Here is an 18,062-nt window from a genome sequence, read left to right as displayed (position 1 = left end):
TTTATTTTTGAATAATTTTAATTTAAAAGTAATATTTACTAATATAATTTTGTTATTTTATTATATTGTAAGATCTTTTTAATTATATGTGGTTTATTAGTGTTTATATTTTTCATGTTGATAGTTAAGGTTTGTTTTGGTTGTAACTTGTCTGACAGTGTTGCTGAGGCCGGGGACGACTGTTGGCTTTATCTCTTATATTATTGTGATGTGAAATAATGTCCGAGGAACAAACTAATTCACATGTTAGTATATAGTTAGCTTTTTATGTAGTACTCAGTTTTGTGGTTTGTATTACGTTTTTATGCGCAGGTAGACATTAATTAATGTCCTAGGACGAAGGGGGTGTTAATCCATCAGAGATTAGTCCAACACAAATTGGGTGATAACTAATTCTTATGCCAGCGTTTACAGCTAAACAAAAGGGTGTTCTCTTAGAATCGGTCATCCGGGAATCTTATGAATTTAACTGTTGGAATCGTTAGTTTAGACAATTCTAAGACACTGACGTTTCCCTGGCAAACCACTCAAATATGCTGGAAGGGGGGGGGGGGGTTAGGTTAAGCCATTTGCGATTGCAAAGATAAAACTTCTAAGATTTCCGTGTTGTCTGAAAGTAAAACTTTACCAACCAAAATATTTGGAAAAAGTTATTGGAGAATCCTTTATTACGTATGGGCTTAAGAACACATGAATGGAGGAAACTGCAGTGGGCCTATTGGCCCATACTGGGCAGTCCCATTTACACCCAACCACTATTGCTCATATATCCTCCAACCTATGCTTGAAGCTATCCAGCGTACTCAAGTTAATGATGTTTGGTAACTTGTTCCACTCTTCCACTACTCTATTTCCAAACCAGTGTTTACCTAAATCTAAATTTGTCTAATTCAAAACCATTGCTACGAGTTCACTCCTGGTTGGATAGTTTGAGTACCTTTGTTATATCACCTTCGTTTCGCCCCGACTTCCATTTATACACCTCTGTCATATCGCCCCTCACTCTACATCTCTCGAGGGAGTACAAATTAAGATGCTTTAACCTGTACTCAAGGTTCCTAATGCCTAGGATTAGTCTTGTCATTTTCCTCTGAATTCTCTCTTGGGATCCTATATCCATTCTGTAGTACAGTGACCAGAATTGAACTGCATAATCCAAGTGAGGTCTCACAAGCTTGGATAAAAGAATGTAGTGGATATTTTGCCATGACTGGCTAAGCTCTATTAATGCTATCTTACTGTGAGTGCACTGTGATTGGTTAATTGGCCATTAGCTACGAACAAAACTGCAAAATATCTACTGCGTTCATTTTTTTTTTAGTTATGTTTTACTATCTCATTCAGGGATTTTGACATTTGCAATCTATAGATCTAATAATTCTATGACTTTTCTTCTTTGACACTTACCTCGTAAATGTCAAATAACTGAGATATTGGATGTGTTTTATTCTCATGTTATCTTATACGGAAGCACTTGTCACCTACTCACTTTGTTTACTAATGATCCACTCTCCGAGTATACTCTCACATGCACCAAAAACATAAAATTACACCATAACGCGTCAACAAAGTTGCTTTCATTAGGACCAGATATCAAAATAAGTATACTTTCTCTTTAATATGGCATAGGGTTAGCCCCCTGTCTTAAGTAGTTAGGTAAGGTACTAAACTCTGCTTCTCAGACATATCCTAATATAGTATGTCGCTTCTTCTTTGAAAGGGCTCAGTGGTGGTTGGGGGAGATGTAAGCATAAATACAGCTGCTGGAGATCAAGAACAGCTAATTGTTGGACAGGAACACCATCACTACCCTCTGCCTGTCATCCCTGCACTTTACGCTAAGCTCTTGTTGTTGGTAAGTCATCACTTTTAACCTAAGTATGTAATATAATGTGCTGTACTATGTAGCCACTTTTCTAGTTTTCTGATCATCTTTCTTTAAGAGAGGAAATGTGATTCAAGACAAATCTATTGATAAGATATATACAGTACAGTATATACAGTACAGTATATGGGCGGCATTTAAGAGGAGCAGATAGAGGAGACTACCAAATTACAGGAATCTTGTAGTCCAGATAAGGTGGGTTGTTTTGGGTGTGTTTGCCTGGTCTCTTTATTGATTACAGGGTTTTTGTTGACTGAATACATCAATCTTGTCAACAGTTATGGGCATAGAATAATCTCATAGATTATAGTAACACAATGACAATATTATCAGAGCATCTGTTGTCTCTTTTTAAATAATACAGGGTGGAGTGGGAACTGGGAGGTGAAGTAATTGCCAATACTAAACGTAAAAAAAAGACTATGGGGTTACAAATCATAAATCACCAAGACGTAGTTATCACATTGTCAATATTGTTAAAAGAGGTAATCATGTGGTGGGCGTAGAGTATCAGGAGGACTTTGAAGACAAGAGTAGGTCCAGTGTCATCTCCCTCTATAAAGCTCTAGTACAGTACAGTCACAGTTGGAGTGTTGTGTGCAGGCATGGCCACCCGTCATCATTGTGATGTAAATGATATAAGATGACTGGTATGAAGAAAGGGTGAAAACAAAGCCTGTGACATTGGACACGAAGCAACTTGATCAACATTTTCAAAATCACATGTGGACTCAAAGGTCATCATAGCCCAGGTGTCCTTTTTATGGTCTATACAGGGACAACACAAGGGCATGAATATGAAATTTTTAAGCAGTGGCTCAAACTAAACATTAGAAAGTATTTCTTATCCCAGTTGGTGAATGGAATAAGCTGTCTATGGAGGCATTTATGGCAATAACTGGATGGATTCAAAGACAAGATAGAACCATTATTAAGACTCTGGGGAGATGTCACTTTTAACATTTTATTTAGCTCAGAGGTGACCCCATACACAAGGGGTTAGTAGACTATTCCAGTAACCCCTTCATGAGAGGGATGTAAATTTTAACACTATGTGGCTAATGCCAGATGATTTTATTGAGCTCAGAGGTGACCCTGTGCACCAGCCAGTGTTGCAGGTCAGCAAATTGGCTTCATTGGAATGTAAATGTTACGTCCAATCATTGCCTGAGTGTTTATACTGACTCCTGAATGGTAAGGTGTGATACACTTTATCACAGTTTATAATATATCCTCTTCCATTTTTATTTTATCTTTTGAGTTAATCTCAAATGGACAATCTATTTACTGTTAACAGGGAGAAAACATACTGGTATTTTTCTGTAAAAAAGTAATAAATGAATGGGGGAAGGGTCAACACCAACCAGGCTTCTACATAGGTAACAGAACACCATATTAACACATCCTCGCCCTACTTTTACAGCTTGGGGAAGTGAATGTAGTTGACTGCAGTACTGGCCATGCTGCCTCCTTGTGTAACAAAGGCTTAGTATACAATATGATGTATCCACACTGTCTTTAACTGGCAGTCATGCCCATGAAATCCACTTTCACTTTTTGTCCCGCCCTGTGGAGGTTAAAGAGGGGAAGAGTAATGTGTGAAGAGATAATGTATTATAAGCCTACCTGATATTCCCAACTGGGGCTGAGGGATATAAGGCAGGCTGTATTATGAGAAGTCACCTGGGTAAAGAGTCTGCCAGACATAGGGAACAATCCTACTACAGATACTGTATTTCTTATGTGGTAAGGAACCATCCTTGCCTCTTTGTTCCACAGTGTTTCCAAAGTCCATCATTACTTAACTTACTGACTATTGTGACTCAGTCTTAGTGATATGCTTCATATTATCTTACAAATAAATACCTTTTGTTCTTTTAAATTTCTTTGGACTCGAGCACCAGTTGCCTTATTAGAAGTCATTGATAGTTGTTTATAAAAAGTTAAAAAAAGGGCACAAGCTTTAAAAGAGTGGTAAAAATCTATCAAAGCCATGTTTACATAGCTTTGAATGGCTTGACCAAAGTACAGTACACCCTTGTACCCCAGAAGTACATCACTTCCATTTAGATTCTACTTAATATTTAATGAGTTATATACTGTACTTTATAGTACTACTGTATATTAGCATGTAGAGTCTGTACAGTACAGTATCTATGCATTGAGCTGAAATGCCAACTTGGTTATGATTTGTTATTTGTTTTACACACTACAGGTATTAGATATTATTTTTGCAGTACAATGCAGTTTTTTGAGACAGTACTTATTACAAAGGAAAATATTAATGTAAAGTTCATTATAATAATGCTTTGTAGTACATTTCAATATACTATATGTATATGATGATCATCAGATTGTGCTGCCAGCTGGAGGATTTCTGGTGCCTGTATTGCATCGTGTGGACACAGGAACAGATGCCTTCTCTGCACTTCAGTATCTCCATGTTATCATATGGGGCTTTGTCATGGTAAGTAGTGTAAAACCAAGAAATATTTGTTGCTTTTACTGTAGAATGGTTATCTTCTTCATGAGTGTAATATACTTAAATATGTATCACTGTCTATACAGTATATGGACCCTGTGCTATAATTTCATGTAACATCAACTGGGTATTGATGAAATGTGTGTATGATTCAGATTTGTTTTCTCCACAAAAACTTACAGGGGGTAGTTATTGTACACTGTAGCTACTGTATTTGTTTTACTCCTTATGCCCTGCACCCTCATGAGCTACCCGGTAATGGTTAAGTTTTCTTACCGACTCATGTACACCTAACCTGAGGAATTTTCATTTGACATTGAACTTAAAATAATTCTTTTAAAAAACTTGTGTTCATGGTTTTTAAGTAACTGTACCGTATGTTACTCCTTGGAAGGGGGGGTTAGCAGATTGCATGGGGTCCTACAATCCTTGTTCAGCGTGGAAGGGTGTAAGTCAATAACTAAGGATTAATACTGTTTGGATGGGTTTAATATTTGTTTCATTCTGTCTTAGGTACTGTACTGATGAAGAGACTCTTTTAATCTGTCTTTTTTAAAGAAACACAGTTATTATCACAACTCTGATATTATCATGTTTGTTATCAACATCATCTTAACCATTTCGCATTCCTGGCCAGGGTCAGAAATCTCAACCACTGTCAGTCTTTTGACGCAGGTCGCATTGGCATTGGGAAAAATTTGTTCGTGTTAGTAAACATTGGGTTGTGTACTCCATGAGAAAGACCTGTTATTTGGTTTAAAATTTTATTGTGCAATTTAAATAAAGACTTACTCAATAAATATATACCAAATAATCTTTAAAATATTGTGTGGTAGGCTGCTTACAGGGAGGGTGATCTCAGTGTGAGATACGGCTGAATGGGAGGGGTCACACCAGGACAGGAGTGCTTAGCAACATTTTCTGTGTTGAAAGACCTCAAGAGGGTTAATTGTTGTTGGGGAAAGATTTTACACTTAGCTCAGAAGCCTCAAACAGATGAATATTAACATGATGCATATACAGTATCTTTTTCCATTGTTAAGAGTGGAATAAAATTTATTATAGAAATTATCATTAATGCAAGATCCAAGTACAGGTGCTCCCCAACTTACGACGGGGTTAGGGACCCAAATCCAGGTCGTAAGTCCGAATGGTCGTAAGTCCAACATAGATCAAAAAAAAATCTACAATAAAATACAGTACAGTAAAAGTAATAAATAATGAGGAATGGATACAGTGTGACTGAGCACTTACCTTTAATGTAGTCAGCTGAATGCACACGGGGCCCCCCATAATTTTCTAATTATACATGGAGACTACATTAACTGGAAACGTTTCGGTATAGAAAACGCGCGCGGCATTTGAAAAAAAAATGGTCAAAACTGCGGCGGTCGTAAGGTCAGAGCAGGTCGTAAGTACCGATGGACGTAAGTCCAAGCAGTCGTAAGTCGGGGACTACCTGTATAGTATTTTATTCTTGAATTACACATTGCTATTGCTTGTCGGCTCTTATGTTCAATGTGCAGTTAATCAAATGATTGAGCTCCACCCACTCCTGGCTTCCTTAGCAACTGTTACAATTCTTATAAATTAATTGAGTTGTGGTTGATATGTGATTTATGATGCAAAATTGGTAAATCCATAGCAAATTTTGGTCTTGTTCATTGTTTATGGTAACTGACTTTTGTCAGGTAAAACAATAACAGACAAAATTAAGTCTATTCATGTGTAAGAGCAGTAAAACATGGAAATACTGTAGGCTGTAAACCATTTTTTTTCCTTTTTTCAGATGTTGACTTGGTATATAAAAGCCGAGCACAAGAAGTCTCGCATCTTAGGCTACCATGATTTTTACAACACGACAAGACATCTGCATAGAATCACATTTTACATCCTTAGTGGGGGTAAGTGTGTGCATTTATGTAGTGTACAATGAATTCCAATAAACAAGCTTAATGTTTCCCACTTAGTGAAGTTGTTTGGAGTTTTAAAAGTATTCTCTTCACTGCAACAGTAATCTGTCATTTGTATTGTACATTCTCCAGTCTTAAGTGCCTCTTTTCTTATGTATTGCAAGGAAAGTGAAGCTATTTCAGTGGATATCAGATCAAGAATATTTTCATTTATTCTTTATCAGGGAATTTTTCCTTCAGTGAATTCCTTTGCAGTGTTGATAATTATATAATCACTGCTTATCAGTATATCACCCATTCCTCATAAGGGTTTGACAAGAGTAGATCCATATTACCTGGACAGGAGTAAGTGGTATTAGATCTGTTCCATCCTCTCCCTTGGATGCTTCTTATTCTCTATTAATAAAGTTTAGAGGGACTTTTACACTTGAGATTTCATTTTGGTCTGGCAGGTTTGGGTTTTCCTTCTGACTTCTCTTTTGTTTCCTTCTCATGTTTTTAGTTGAGGGGTGGGTGTCCTTGCCCTTTGTCTTCCAGTTCCATGTGTGAAGTTTCTACATGTTCCTGGGTCTTTTTGTTTGAGGTTATTGTGGTTAGGTTTTGCTACAGATGTAAAGTTTCCTTAATTACAAAGTCAGTATTGCCTTTTATCAAAACACACTTTGTTCATATATTTCTAGACCTTGCAAGTATTTCCTTCCTAGAGTGTTTTGTGGTCTGTGGCTGTGTGACACAGGGCTCTATTTCTTTGCTCCAAACCTGGAATGAATTATTGTACTTTGAGTCCACCCTCTTCCCAGAGGAAGTGAAGTTGATCGTGTTTTCTGCTTTGCAACTAAGCTTGAATTGATGAAAAGAAGCTTACATAATATACAGGTATTCACAGTTTGATGGTCATGACTCATTAGCATCCAACATTTGGGCAGTTGCAGATTCTCTGACTCACTTTCTTTAGGGTTATGATTGCTGTAGGGGTGATAGGAAGCAAGCCCCTGCCACCATGAGTCAGTGCTTTCCTGGGTTTCTTGGCCCCCAGCCTTTGACTGGCTCTTTTATGAGTTGTTCTCTCCATGCTTAGTTATAAAAGGGGATATATGGTTCAGTCCCTCATTTTAGTTTTTGTGAGGCTTGATGCAAATACTTAACATCATTTAGTTTGAATGAGAATAAGGTTGATAGATAGATTGACTAATTTTATTAGTAGAATAGTCATACAATTAGTAGAGTGACTGCAAAGTGCAACATATTGCATTTTTGTCATTAAAAATGCCCTTCCTTCCAGGTAATGTCATCTTAATAGTGTTGGGAAGCGTGGTGAAAGACTACTGTCTTGGAAACAGCTCTTCCAGGTGTAGCTTAGCGATCTCCCTCACTCCTGTCACCTATCAGCAAATCATCTTTTTCCTGGAGATTTTCTTTGCCATACCTTTTGTCATCAAACACATAGGTAAGGTACTTTAAGAATATCACATTTTTAGATAACCACTCTGTAGTAGAAAGATATCTTACCTACCCTGGTTTCAGCATTCACACTTAGTTTAATTTCATGACTACCACTGAGCTGCTGTTAGCTAATGTGACTCAGTGAACCATTTGTACTTTGAGTATGAGAGACAACCAACTGTATAGCATAAAGAGTACACTCAGTTCTCTTATAACTCTGTAGTTGCATTCCTGAAGAATATCGCATTATAGAAAAATTGTGTTGTAGTAACCATTGATTCAGTGGGAATAAAAGGGTTAGGCTAGGGGGTAGTAGGTTCAAGAAATCCATTATAACTAACGAATTTCTTTACAATTTATATCATTGCTGTTAGATGTATTGAGTTCTTTTATAATAACAGTGTTTTAGTTTAATAATATCATTCATTAATATCATAAAAACGTGAAAGGGGGGAATTGTGTGTAACAGCTTGTTAGTCTACAGTAAGTTGCTAATTGATAGAAGGTGTAACTGTGAAGGAGGATGGAAAACGAAAATTATGAAATAATATGTAGTGGAGTGTGACTCTTAAAACTTTTAATGAAAAAACTGTTTTAATTCAAAATATTTATATAACCATAAGAAATGTAAATACACTTATAAAAATGCTTTAACACTTACCACAAGAAGATGGCTACTTGAGACGAGTGATGGAGTAGAGTAAGTCTGACGACAGAGTTTTTGTTCAAGAGTAATTATTAGCATTGCTATATTTGCACCTCACTTCTACTACCACCACTATCAGAATGCATAAGACCTTCACCACTCATTTTAATTAATAGCAGTAAAGTTAATACTACGGTAAAGAACAGTCTACGATAACACATGTGATGCATGTGAAAGATGAAGACTGATGTGCATGAGCAGCAACTCATCTTTTGTAATGTTACGCGGAGGCACACACGTAACCGCTTACCGGGTGTTTCTACTTACTGTAGTTACATTTACTCAATTGCGTTATGTCCGATTCATATCAGCCTTGTAAAAATGTGTTCCCTAATACTGTACATTCATCACTTTATAACCAAATTGCATTATGAAAACACGCATTATAGGAGAACTGACTGTATGAGAGTGAATGAATGGATTAGCCTCTTGGCAATAGAGCCTCTTCAGTAAATCCAGAGTAATGATAATTGATCACTGCCACCAGGTCCCCTATATGTTTCAAAATTTTTAATACGGTTTATCTAAAAACTGATATCCTTCATTTATTTAACTTTATCTTTATTATGAACAATATTTACTGGACTTCACTAATAATAGTAACATCCTACTGCATACTAAGAATGCCCAGCTCTGGGAGGGCTTTTGAGACAAATTTAGTGGAATGTGTGGAGAGTTGATTTCCCAGACAAGAGTGTGGCTTTCTAAATCCTCGTTTATGCATTGTTGACCCTTCAATCCATATTATAAGTGATCCAGTCTAGGCTAATCATGTCTCCAGCCTCCTCCAACCCTTACATGTTATATACTCGTGAGTGGGGTACTCCTGGAGGAATTATATAGAGAAATGGGAAGATTCCTATAATAATGATTAATTCTCACACTAACACCCAAATAGTTGTCTGTGTGTGTTGATTCTGATGGGTAGCATATACAGTTGCTTATTATGAAGATTGCCTGAATAACTGATGAACAGACATGATACTGTACTAATTTACCGAGTCTATTCTTTTTGTTTTCTTAATTCATTAGGGATTTCCTTTTTGTCACTCAGTGGATGTTGTTCGATTCAACATAGCAGAAGCTCCCCCGGACACCTTGGCAGAAGACGTGGCATTAAGATTCACCCATCCAGATTCATATGTTGGAGTTAGGTGAGTAAATGGTTATTGTACCTTAAGAATTATTATGTACAGTATAATACTTTACAAATCGTTGAATAGTTTCTGTAATGTGAGACTTTAATAATTAATAATCTCAATTATGGCTTTTAATGCTATTTCAATAAATGGGGCTCACTGTAAGCTGGCAGGCAAGAAGTTTTAATGGCAACATCTATCTGTGTCTTTGAGGCTTTTAGCATCAGACACAACTGCCTTTTTTTTTTCTTTTTTTTTATAATAATTACTTCTTACTTGTATAGAAATTGAATCCTCAGACCAGTGACATCATTATTTATAACCTTGGTCAAAGTTCATTTGTCAACTCCTGTGTCCCCTTATAAGAATATAATAATTTAAGACACCCATAAATTTTTTCTCTTAGTCATCGATATATGTGGTTTTACATATATGAGGCCAAATTATTGTTGAACTGTACGTAAAAAGTCCCCACATAAATGAGGAATTATTTTCGGGGAGCACAGAAGTCTCAACGGAGTGTGATTCAAATCTCCCGCTATACCATTGCGTATCCCCAACCCCCATACAGTGCAATTCCTTTCATCTGAACAAGAAAATGCAATTACAGTACTGTATTAACATTAAGTCAAAATTCGTTTTAGCAGTAGCTTGACTCACTGGGAAGGGAAAAAACTGGCATGTTACCATTGTTATATGTAATGAAAATATAAAGGCTGTGCATTAATCATTACATTACTCAAATGTGGCTTAGAAATATAATAAATATAATGTAGATCTATGAAATAAGAAAAATTAAGAGCATAGATGTTGATGTGTGGGAAGTGAACATATGCACGGGGTCGTGGAGACAGTGGGCTGTAACTACGTCGCCAGCTTGCCACCCACCCGGCCCAATGCTCTCTCCCCTGTTGTGACGTCGTGGCATACACACACACATACACATGTCTTGGTGTCGGAGTCAGCTAAGTGACTGCCCATAGTAAATAGTGTTTAAACCCCCTCGGTTTTCTATTGTTTTTTGTGTGCATTCTTTGATATCATTGTTATTGTTTTAGCCATGAGTTTAAAGTGTAGTGCTCATGCTAAACCAATTGCTGTCCTTAAAAGGAAGCTTAACAGCTATGGACTGGATGTTAATTAGACATTATTCATCAGAAGAAAAGTGGTGAGTATGAGATAGAAGTCCTCACGTGCTCTTCAGATTCCTGAGTATAAATGATAATAGGTATAAAATTAATCCTTTTGAGTGTCATTTAGTATCTTATGGTCCCATTCAAAACCTGTTTCCATTATTTCTTATGGCCAGAAATTCAACACTTTAAGTGAATTCGCTGTGGGTGGTGATTTTCTGGTCTCAAATAGCCACAGATAACGAGGACCCCCTGTACTGTACCTTCTTTCATTTTTCTTTGAAAAATTAAGAGTTTTTCCTCTCTCTCTCTCCGCATGATTGGTAACCATTAAGTAAAGTTTCTTAATTTCATGAAGTGATGCATTAGAAACATGTTTACTGTCTTTGGATATTTCATTACGTTGTGAAGTGAAGTATAGATGTGAAAAAAAAAAATTTATTAGAACAATGAACCCCTGCATGCCACTTTTAATATCTTATTTGGCTAACACCAGACAATTTTATTCAGCCCAGAGAGACCTCTGCACACAAGGGCCTAAGAAAGAGACTGTTTACTAGACTTAAACAATTTAAAGTGGTCCAGCACAGTATATTGGAGTTATTTGGGTGATATGATGACAGATAACACATAGGCAGAGAGTTTTTAAAATTTCTGAAAAATTCTAAACTTGATTCTGCAGAATTACAAAAAAGGGTGATATATCAGTTCAATAAAATAGTTATTACTATACTGTATATGGAACCTTGAGGAAGGTCTGTACTGGGAGTGCACGTTGGATTCATCCTCCCTCACCGTATATGCAAGACAGTAGTGCTGGTTTTGTTATTTTTTTAGCTATATTGAATTTTTCAGCAGTAATTTAAAACAGTTGTCGGCATCATTTGAAAGTAGATGCCTAAATTCTTTGTCATTTTAAAATTATTTGTCTATGTACAGTCACAATCCAAAGTTTCAACACCCCCTGGCTGGGTGTTCGCCGAGGCCAGGGTTGAGGTAAGGCTGGGTGATCGGACGCAGATTTTCCACCACCACAACACTCCGAGACTCACAGCACACGAGCCTGGAAGGAAATTTTTACGAATTTTGACATGGTATGCACCTGCATAACAAAATTTCATTCATAACATTGTTGGCACACATAACAATAGCAAGTTAGGAGTGAGGCATTAGAAACTTGGGCTGTTCTCGGCCCAGTTATGAAATATAATTAATGATAAACATCATGTGTTGATGGACTAAAAGTATCTTGACACTACTACAGACAAAGAGTAAGTCCCATCACAAAGATGCACATTTACCATCAATATTCATAGCAGTGACCCACTATCAGAGCTCTGTTGGCTATCTCCTACAGACGATTGGCTCGGGGTTAGGTGGACGTAGCCCACGTCCTCCAGCCAGAATATCCATATCTATTGGAAATTAGCTCCAAGTTACCAAACACCATGATTAGAACATCATAGATATTTATCATTCAGGTGGAAAATAAAAATTAATCATATGCATAACTAGTTGTTACATTGGTGACCTCTGTGCCATAAGTTTCATAATCCGAGACATTATGAAGTGAAATTTAAAAACTAAAAGCAGTAGTAGACAGGAAACAAGGCAAGTGACCAAGAAGTAGTCACTAATGATGACACACAGCCAGGCATTTACGCTGAGGGTCGAGGTCTTCGGCAAAGTTGCTGCTCCAGACAAGACAAAAATTGTTTGGGTGATACCATGATTAATGTGAATTGCAACATTCCAAGCCAAAATATTCCAATGTAGTTACTGCTACACCATTAAATATTGTAAACATGACTATATGAATTCCTTGTATGTGTGAGACCATAATATTCACAGGGTTATGGTAATATCTATACAAGTATAGGCCTCACCTTGTCGACTGACCGCTCATTCCCTCTTGACGAAATTTGTCCGCCGGCCACCCTTTATATATGCTGCCCTGATGATTCATGTGTAATACGAGGACTCGCATCTAGTGGTTCCAAGCCAGTGTTTTGGGACCGGGCAAAGTTTTTCATTGTTATGTGTGGCAACAATGTCAAAGTTCGTAATAAGTTCCTTCCTGTGTTCGTGTGCTATGAGTCTCGAAATGTTGTGGTGGTGGAATGTGAACCTCACCATCGTAGTGCCTCGTTACCACATTGCTGAACTAGTCTGCGTCCGATCACCCAGCCTTACCTCAACCCTGGCCTCAGCTGTACATTATAGTACATTGTACAGGTATTTTCTTTGATCTTGCCATTTTGTTAATACTGTTGAGTGAATCAGTTCTTCTTTTGAAGTTATGCGAGTTTTTCATTCGCATTCATTAATAGTACCCATGAATAATGACAACAGGGTGCATTATCACATTAAGTTCAGCAGCATTTTTTACAACCTCCTCACTTTTGCTTTGTTGTTTTAGGCACATGAGTTGCCTAGAACAGAAGATTACCAATGCAGTAATGGTGGACTGATGATAGAAATTGTATTTTACTGCCAAATCTGGACAAGGCAACTCAGATACCCTCTCTCTCCTCTTAATGGTTGGGTATTCTTGTTGGTTAGAACTGACTGAAGTAGTTCTGGAAGATTCATTTATGGTATAAAAACAATGGACAGGTGGTTTTGCATATGAAACTCAGCTGTTATGGCATCAAAATTTATTTGCTTTCAGCTATAAGTGGGAATTGTTTCCTCTGATACTCTTTTTTAAGGGATTTGATTGCAGTAGGAAGATTTAGGAATAATCTGTGGATTGTCTAGGTTTTCCTTGGGGTTTAACACCTCAGATTTTGTCAGAATATTTAATAGTTGCCTTGTCTGAATTCACCCATAAATTGTGATATTCAGAATCAGTTTAGCATCTTTGAACAATTTATCCTTTTTTCAGGGGTCCAAGTAACCTTGAACGGGTTCTTGAACGCCAGGCAGACTTACTTCAAGTTCTTCGACACAGGAACTCAGTTTTGACTCGGCAAGTTTACTTGCTATCTCAGCAAATTCATCAGGCTTAAAAACTGTCATGACTTCCATGTGTAATATTCATTCAAAGTTAGTTTACTGTTTTTTTCTATTTGTAGTGTCATTAGTTTTGCAACTACTTCGTGCATGTGATTGATGCTAGCTAGCAGTTTAGTGTATGAGTATTATACTTGTTATATCTATCTATTAACTTGATAGTTCAGGGATTCATCCCTGCCAGAGTTTGGTTTGTATGTTTTGATTGAATTCTATATTCTTATAAACAGATAAGGTGAATTACAAAACTTAGATCTTGAAGTACAGGTATTAGATTTGGAAGGCAATTGTACAGTACTTCTTTGTGTAATGCGTATGCTTTGGGATCTGATTAATGAATTCATGTAAAATATGGAACTTATTAAAGCTGTTGAATATTTTATTGAATGATAAAAGGTATTTGTTGGCACGTCTCTGGGAAAGGAGACAATATTGATAACAATCATACTCATTTTAACTAAAGGTTACTACAGTACTTAGTTGTGACTACTTAATGCAAAACACACTTGCAGCTTTTTTGGTGGTTAAGCTTTTTCAGTGTCCTTTACCACCATGATGGCCTTATGGAGAATTAATAGAAAACTATTCTGGTGGTGGTTTTAAGAAACTTCCTTATAAAACCCAAATGTTTTTTGCAAATTCCCCAGTAATTTTTGTCAAACTCATTGTATCTACTGTTGCAGCATCTGCAGACATAGTTTGTCGGTTTCAAGTCCATTTGGAATTAGTTTTCAGAGTTTCTGTTTGGATATACGCATATCATGTAAATGACAGAGAAATGTTTTCACCCAGAAGGATACCATAATATTCTGTGATGGGCCATGACATAAATGCTAGATTGGTAAGTGTTTCTAGTTTAAAGCATATTTGACACAAATGTTTACAACCATGCATTTTTGGTATAATACAAGCTTGTGAAAGTCCCTTTTAGCACTTGCGGTACAATCTTGTATATCAGTTGTAATTTTTCTTAGGCAGTAATAGTTTTCACACTAACAGACAAATATTTAATCTGTACTTTGGACTGTTTGCACCACTGTGCCATTAATTGATTGATCAACCAGTGCCAGTGATTGATTATGTTGTGTTAGCAATAGATCCTCACACTTGTGAAACTAAGGGTTAAGTTAAGGCTAAAGTTGTTTGTTCACACAACATAGTTTATCAGTGGTGCAGATCACATGTTGCATACACTTCAGTCATAAATTTTGGATAATTTTCTATGCTGTAACAGTGACATTATTTACATGTATAATAAGCACTAAACTGAATATTGAAATGTACACAAGCCTGTATGTACTATATAATTATTAAATTATTACAGTAGACCCCCATTCATGTGCAAGGTTGCCTCCATAAGAGGTTTACATAAACACATTTGTGTAAATGTGAATATGTAATGTAATGAAAAGTGGCTTCGACCTGAGGTACCTCCAAGACCATCCATTACAGCGGTTTACACATCCTGTATACCTTACTGCAGCCTTCATATTGTATCAGTTTTACACCTAAAAACTGATGAAACAGTCATAAGACATTCATTTTACATCACCATTGTTAGAAAGGATAGTGTTGAATGTTCTTCATTTACTCAGAAGTGACACAATACAAAATGTCACTCTGTGGATTGAAGCCGGGGGGAATATGGCCTAAGGTAGCTCTGCCCATACACCCCACATGAAGCCTGGTGAAGTGAGGTGATAGGTGAGGTCAAGTAATATTGCCTGCATGTTTTACAGGTGGGCTGGTGGTGGTGGCATAATGAGGAATTAGCTAGATGGTGTTGTGATCAAGGTGAGATGGCCTGGTGTCGGTGGTGGTGCTGGTGTGTGAAGGAGGGAGTGTGTGCAGATGTAGGTGAGAGGAGAAAGTATGTAAGAAATGGAATGAAGTTTATGAGTGAAAGAGAGAGATATGTGGGTGAGCTGTTGTAAATTCCCGTGATATATTTTACACTTGGCAATTGTAAAATAAAACAATCTTTATACAGTGTGTGTGTGTGTATATATATATATGTATATATATATATATATATATATATATATATATATATATATATATATATATATATATATATATATATATATATATATATATATATATATAAGTGACCCCTAGGTTAACGAACTCAATCCGTTCCAGAAGGTCGTTCGTTAACCGAAAGTTCGTTAACGAAACCATTGTTTCAATGGGTTTTGGGTAATTGGTTCCAGCTCACCGAAAATTTCCTAAATTCAACAAAAATGGTAGAAAAGTTCACTTACTTTGAGGTGTGTATGTAGAAGGCTCCTGGATGATGATGATGATGATGGGAATTACAATGGGGGTGGAGGAGAAGGAAGAAGAGAAGGCATTGGGGTGGAAGAGAAGTCACCCCATGGCACCATTTCACCCATAAAATTTTAGTTCTCTTGGTGTATTTCAAGATTATTTTCTTTAAATCAACACTGTACTGCATTATATATTGTCAATATGTAAAATATATTTCAAAATGACCAATAATTTGCTTGGAAACACAGAAAAAAGCGTTTAGTTGAAGAGAGTCTCAAGCAAGATGTTACCTCCAGTGAAAACAGAGAGACTAACGCCTGTTTGCTGTGTTAAGAGGCTGGATGCTGCGCTTTAAACTAGTCACTTTACCTTCAATTATGTTCAATAATTGTTAAAATGACTAAAAAATTGAATATTAAACTTTTAAAATTATTGAATAGTATAAACTTCTTGATATTTACTAAAATAGTTAGGAATTTAAGCCCTAGAACCGATTAATGTATTGGCGGACTGATACTAAAGCTGGTTGCCCGGCCAGTGCAAGCGAAAACATGCTGAGGTCGGTTCGTAAGAAATTCGTTAACCGAATTTTTGTTCGTTAACCGAATTGAAGATCCTTATGGAAGGCAGTTCAACCCAAATTAACCGGCAAATCACTATATATATATATATATATATATATATATATATATATATATATATATATATATATATATATATATAGAAGTAAATGGTGCCTCAAAATGTTTTAGGTCACCCTGTATATTTAAATCCAGTTGCCCTCTCTTATATTTTATTTTATATATATATATATATATATATATATATATATATATATATATATATATATATATATATATATATATATATATATATATATATATATATATATATATATATATATATATATATATATATATATGTATATATATATATATATATATATATATATATATATATATATATATATATATATATATATATATATATATATTATTATTAGCCCAATAAAGCATCGACTTTTTAATTCAACCCACAGCTCATGGGCTGTCAAGTCCTGGCGGGTTGAGGTGTTGATTGTATGTGTGTGTATATATATATATACAGTACAGTGAACCCTCACTTTACGCGGTCAATTGAACCCACGGCGACCCGCGTAAAGTGAGAAACGCGTAAAGTGAACAACATAACATATGGGATTAATTGAAATAGAGACCGGGCCGACCCCCAAACTCCACTTTTTCAGTCACAATACCTACGTTGTAGTAAAAATAACTTCTTAATTTTATGATGGTATGCACACACAATTAATAATTAAGAGAAATATCAATAATATTAGGTTTTTTAACACTTACATTAGTAGAAAAGATGGCTGGGCACACGGGGATGGGGGGGTTGGTTCCGAGGCAGAGGGCAGATTATTGGCCCTCACCTGTATCACTTGTATCACTATCTACCACAGAGGCTTGCAGGGCCTCTTTGTCAAACCCCTCAAAGTCCATATAAATCCATATCCTCACTATCATTATCACTATCACTGACTTGGGCCGGCTGTGGTGGGTGGCGGGTGAAGAACTCGGTAATGTTTTGATGACTGGGCGACCTTGTGCGCACCCTGCTTTCGCCGCTCTCCGCGTAAAAGGGTACACACACCGCGGAAAGTGAGCATTCCGTGTTCGGCAGGGTACTGCGTAAACGTGGAAACGCGTAAACGTGGAAACGTGTAAAGTGGGACCGCTTAAAGCGAGGGTTGACTGTGTATATGTATATATATATATATATATATATATATATATATATATATATATATATATATATATATATATATATATATATATATATATATATATATATATATATATATATATATATATATATATATTGTGAGTGTGTGTGTGTGTGTCTTGGCTTTGCAGTAGCTATGGTGCAAGACATGTTCTTTCACCTTGGGTTAATTAGTGACCAGGCCACTTCCTCACCATCTGACCTGCTACCACATATTGTGTTGTAGTGGTAGTTGTGGTGTACATGATTTTGTATGGGCTTTGTTGGGACTGGTTGAAGGGAGATGTCAA

The 18,062-nt window shown here is 36.4% G+C and overlaps 1 protein-coding gene across 1 annotated transcript; it reads left to right on the top strand.

Moving 5' to 3' along the window:
* The first annotated feature begins 146 nt into the window (after window positions 1-146).
* On the top strand, window positions 147-15,769 carry LOC121872302 (transmembrane protein 192-like). The gene is made up of 7 exons (XM_042374999.1): window positions 147-245; window positions 1,721-1,855; window positions 4,239-4,352; window positions 6,157-6,271; window positions 7,563-7,727; window positions 9,484-9,583; window positions 13,589-15,769. Exons 1-7 carry the CDS (start codon window positions 219-221, stop codon window positions 13,710-13,712), a joined length of 780 nt encoding a protein of 259 aa, XP_042230933.1. The 5' UTR covers window positions 147-218; the 3' UTR covers window positions 13,713-15,769.
* Window positions 15,770-18,062: the final 2,293 nt, after the last annotated feature.

This window comes from Homarus americanus, unplaced genomic scaffold, assembly GCF_018991925.1.
Source record: "Homarus americanus isolate GMGI-L3 unplaced genomic scaffold, GMGI_Hamer_2.0 scaffold5589, whole genome shotgun sequence".
Taxonomy (NCBI): domain Eukaryota; kingdom Metazoa; phylum Arthropoda; class Malacostraca; order Decapoda; family Nephropidae; genus Homarus; species Homarus americanus.
This window is presented reverse-complemented; position numbering and strand designations above follow the sequence as displayed.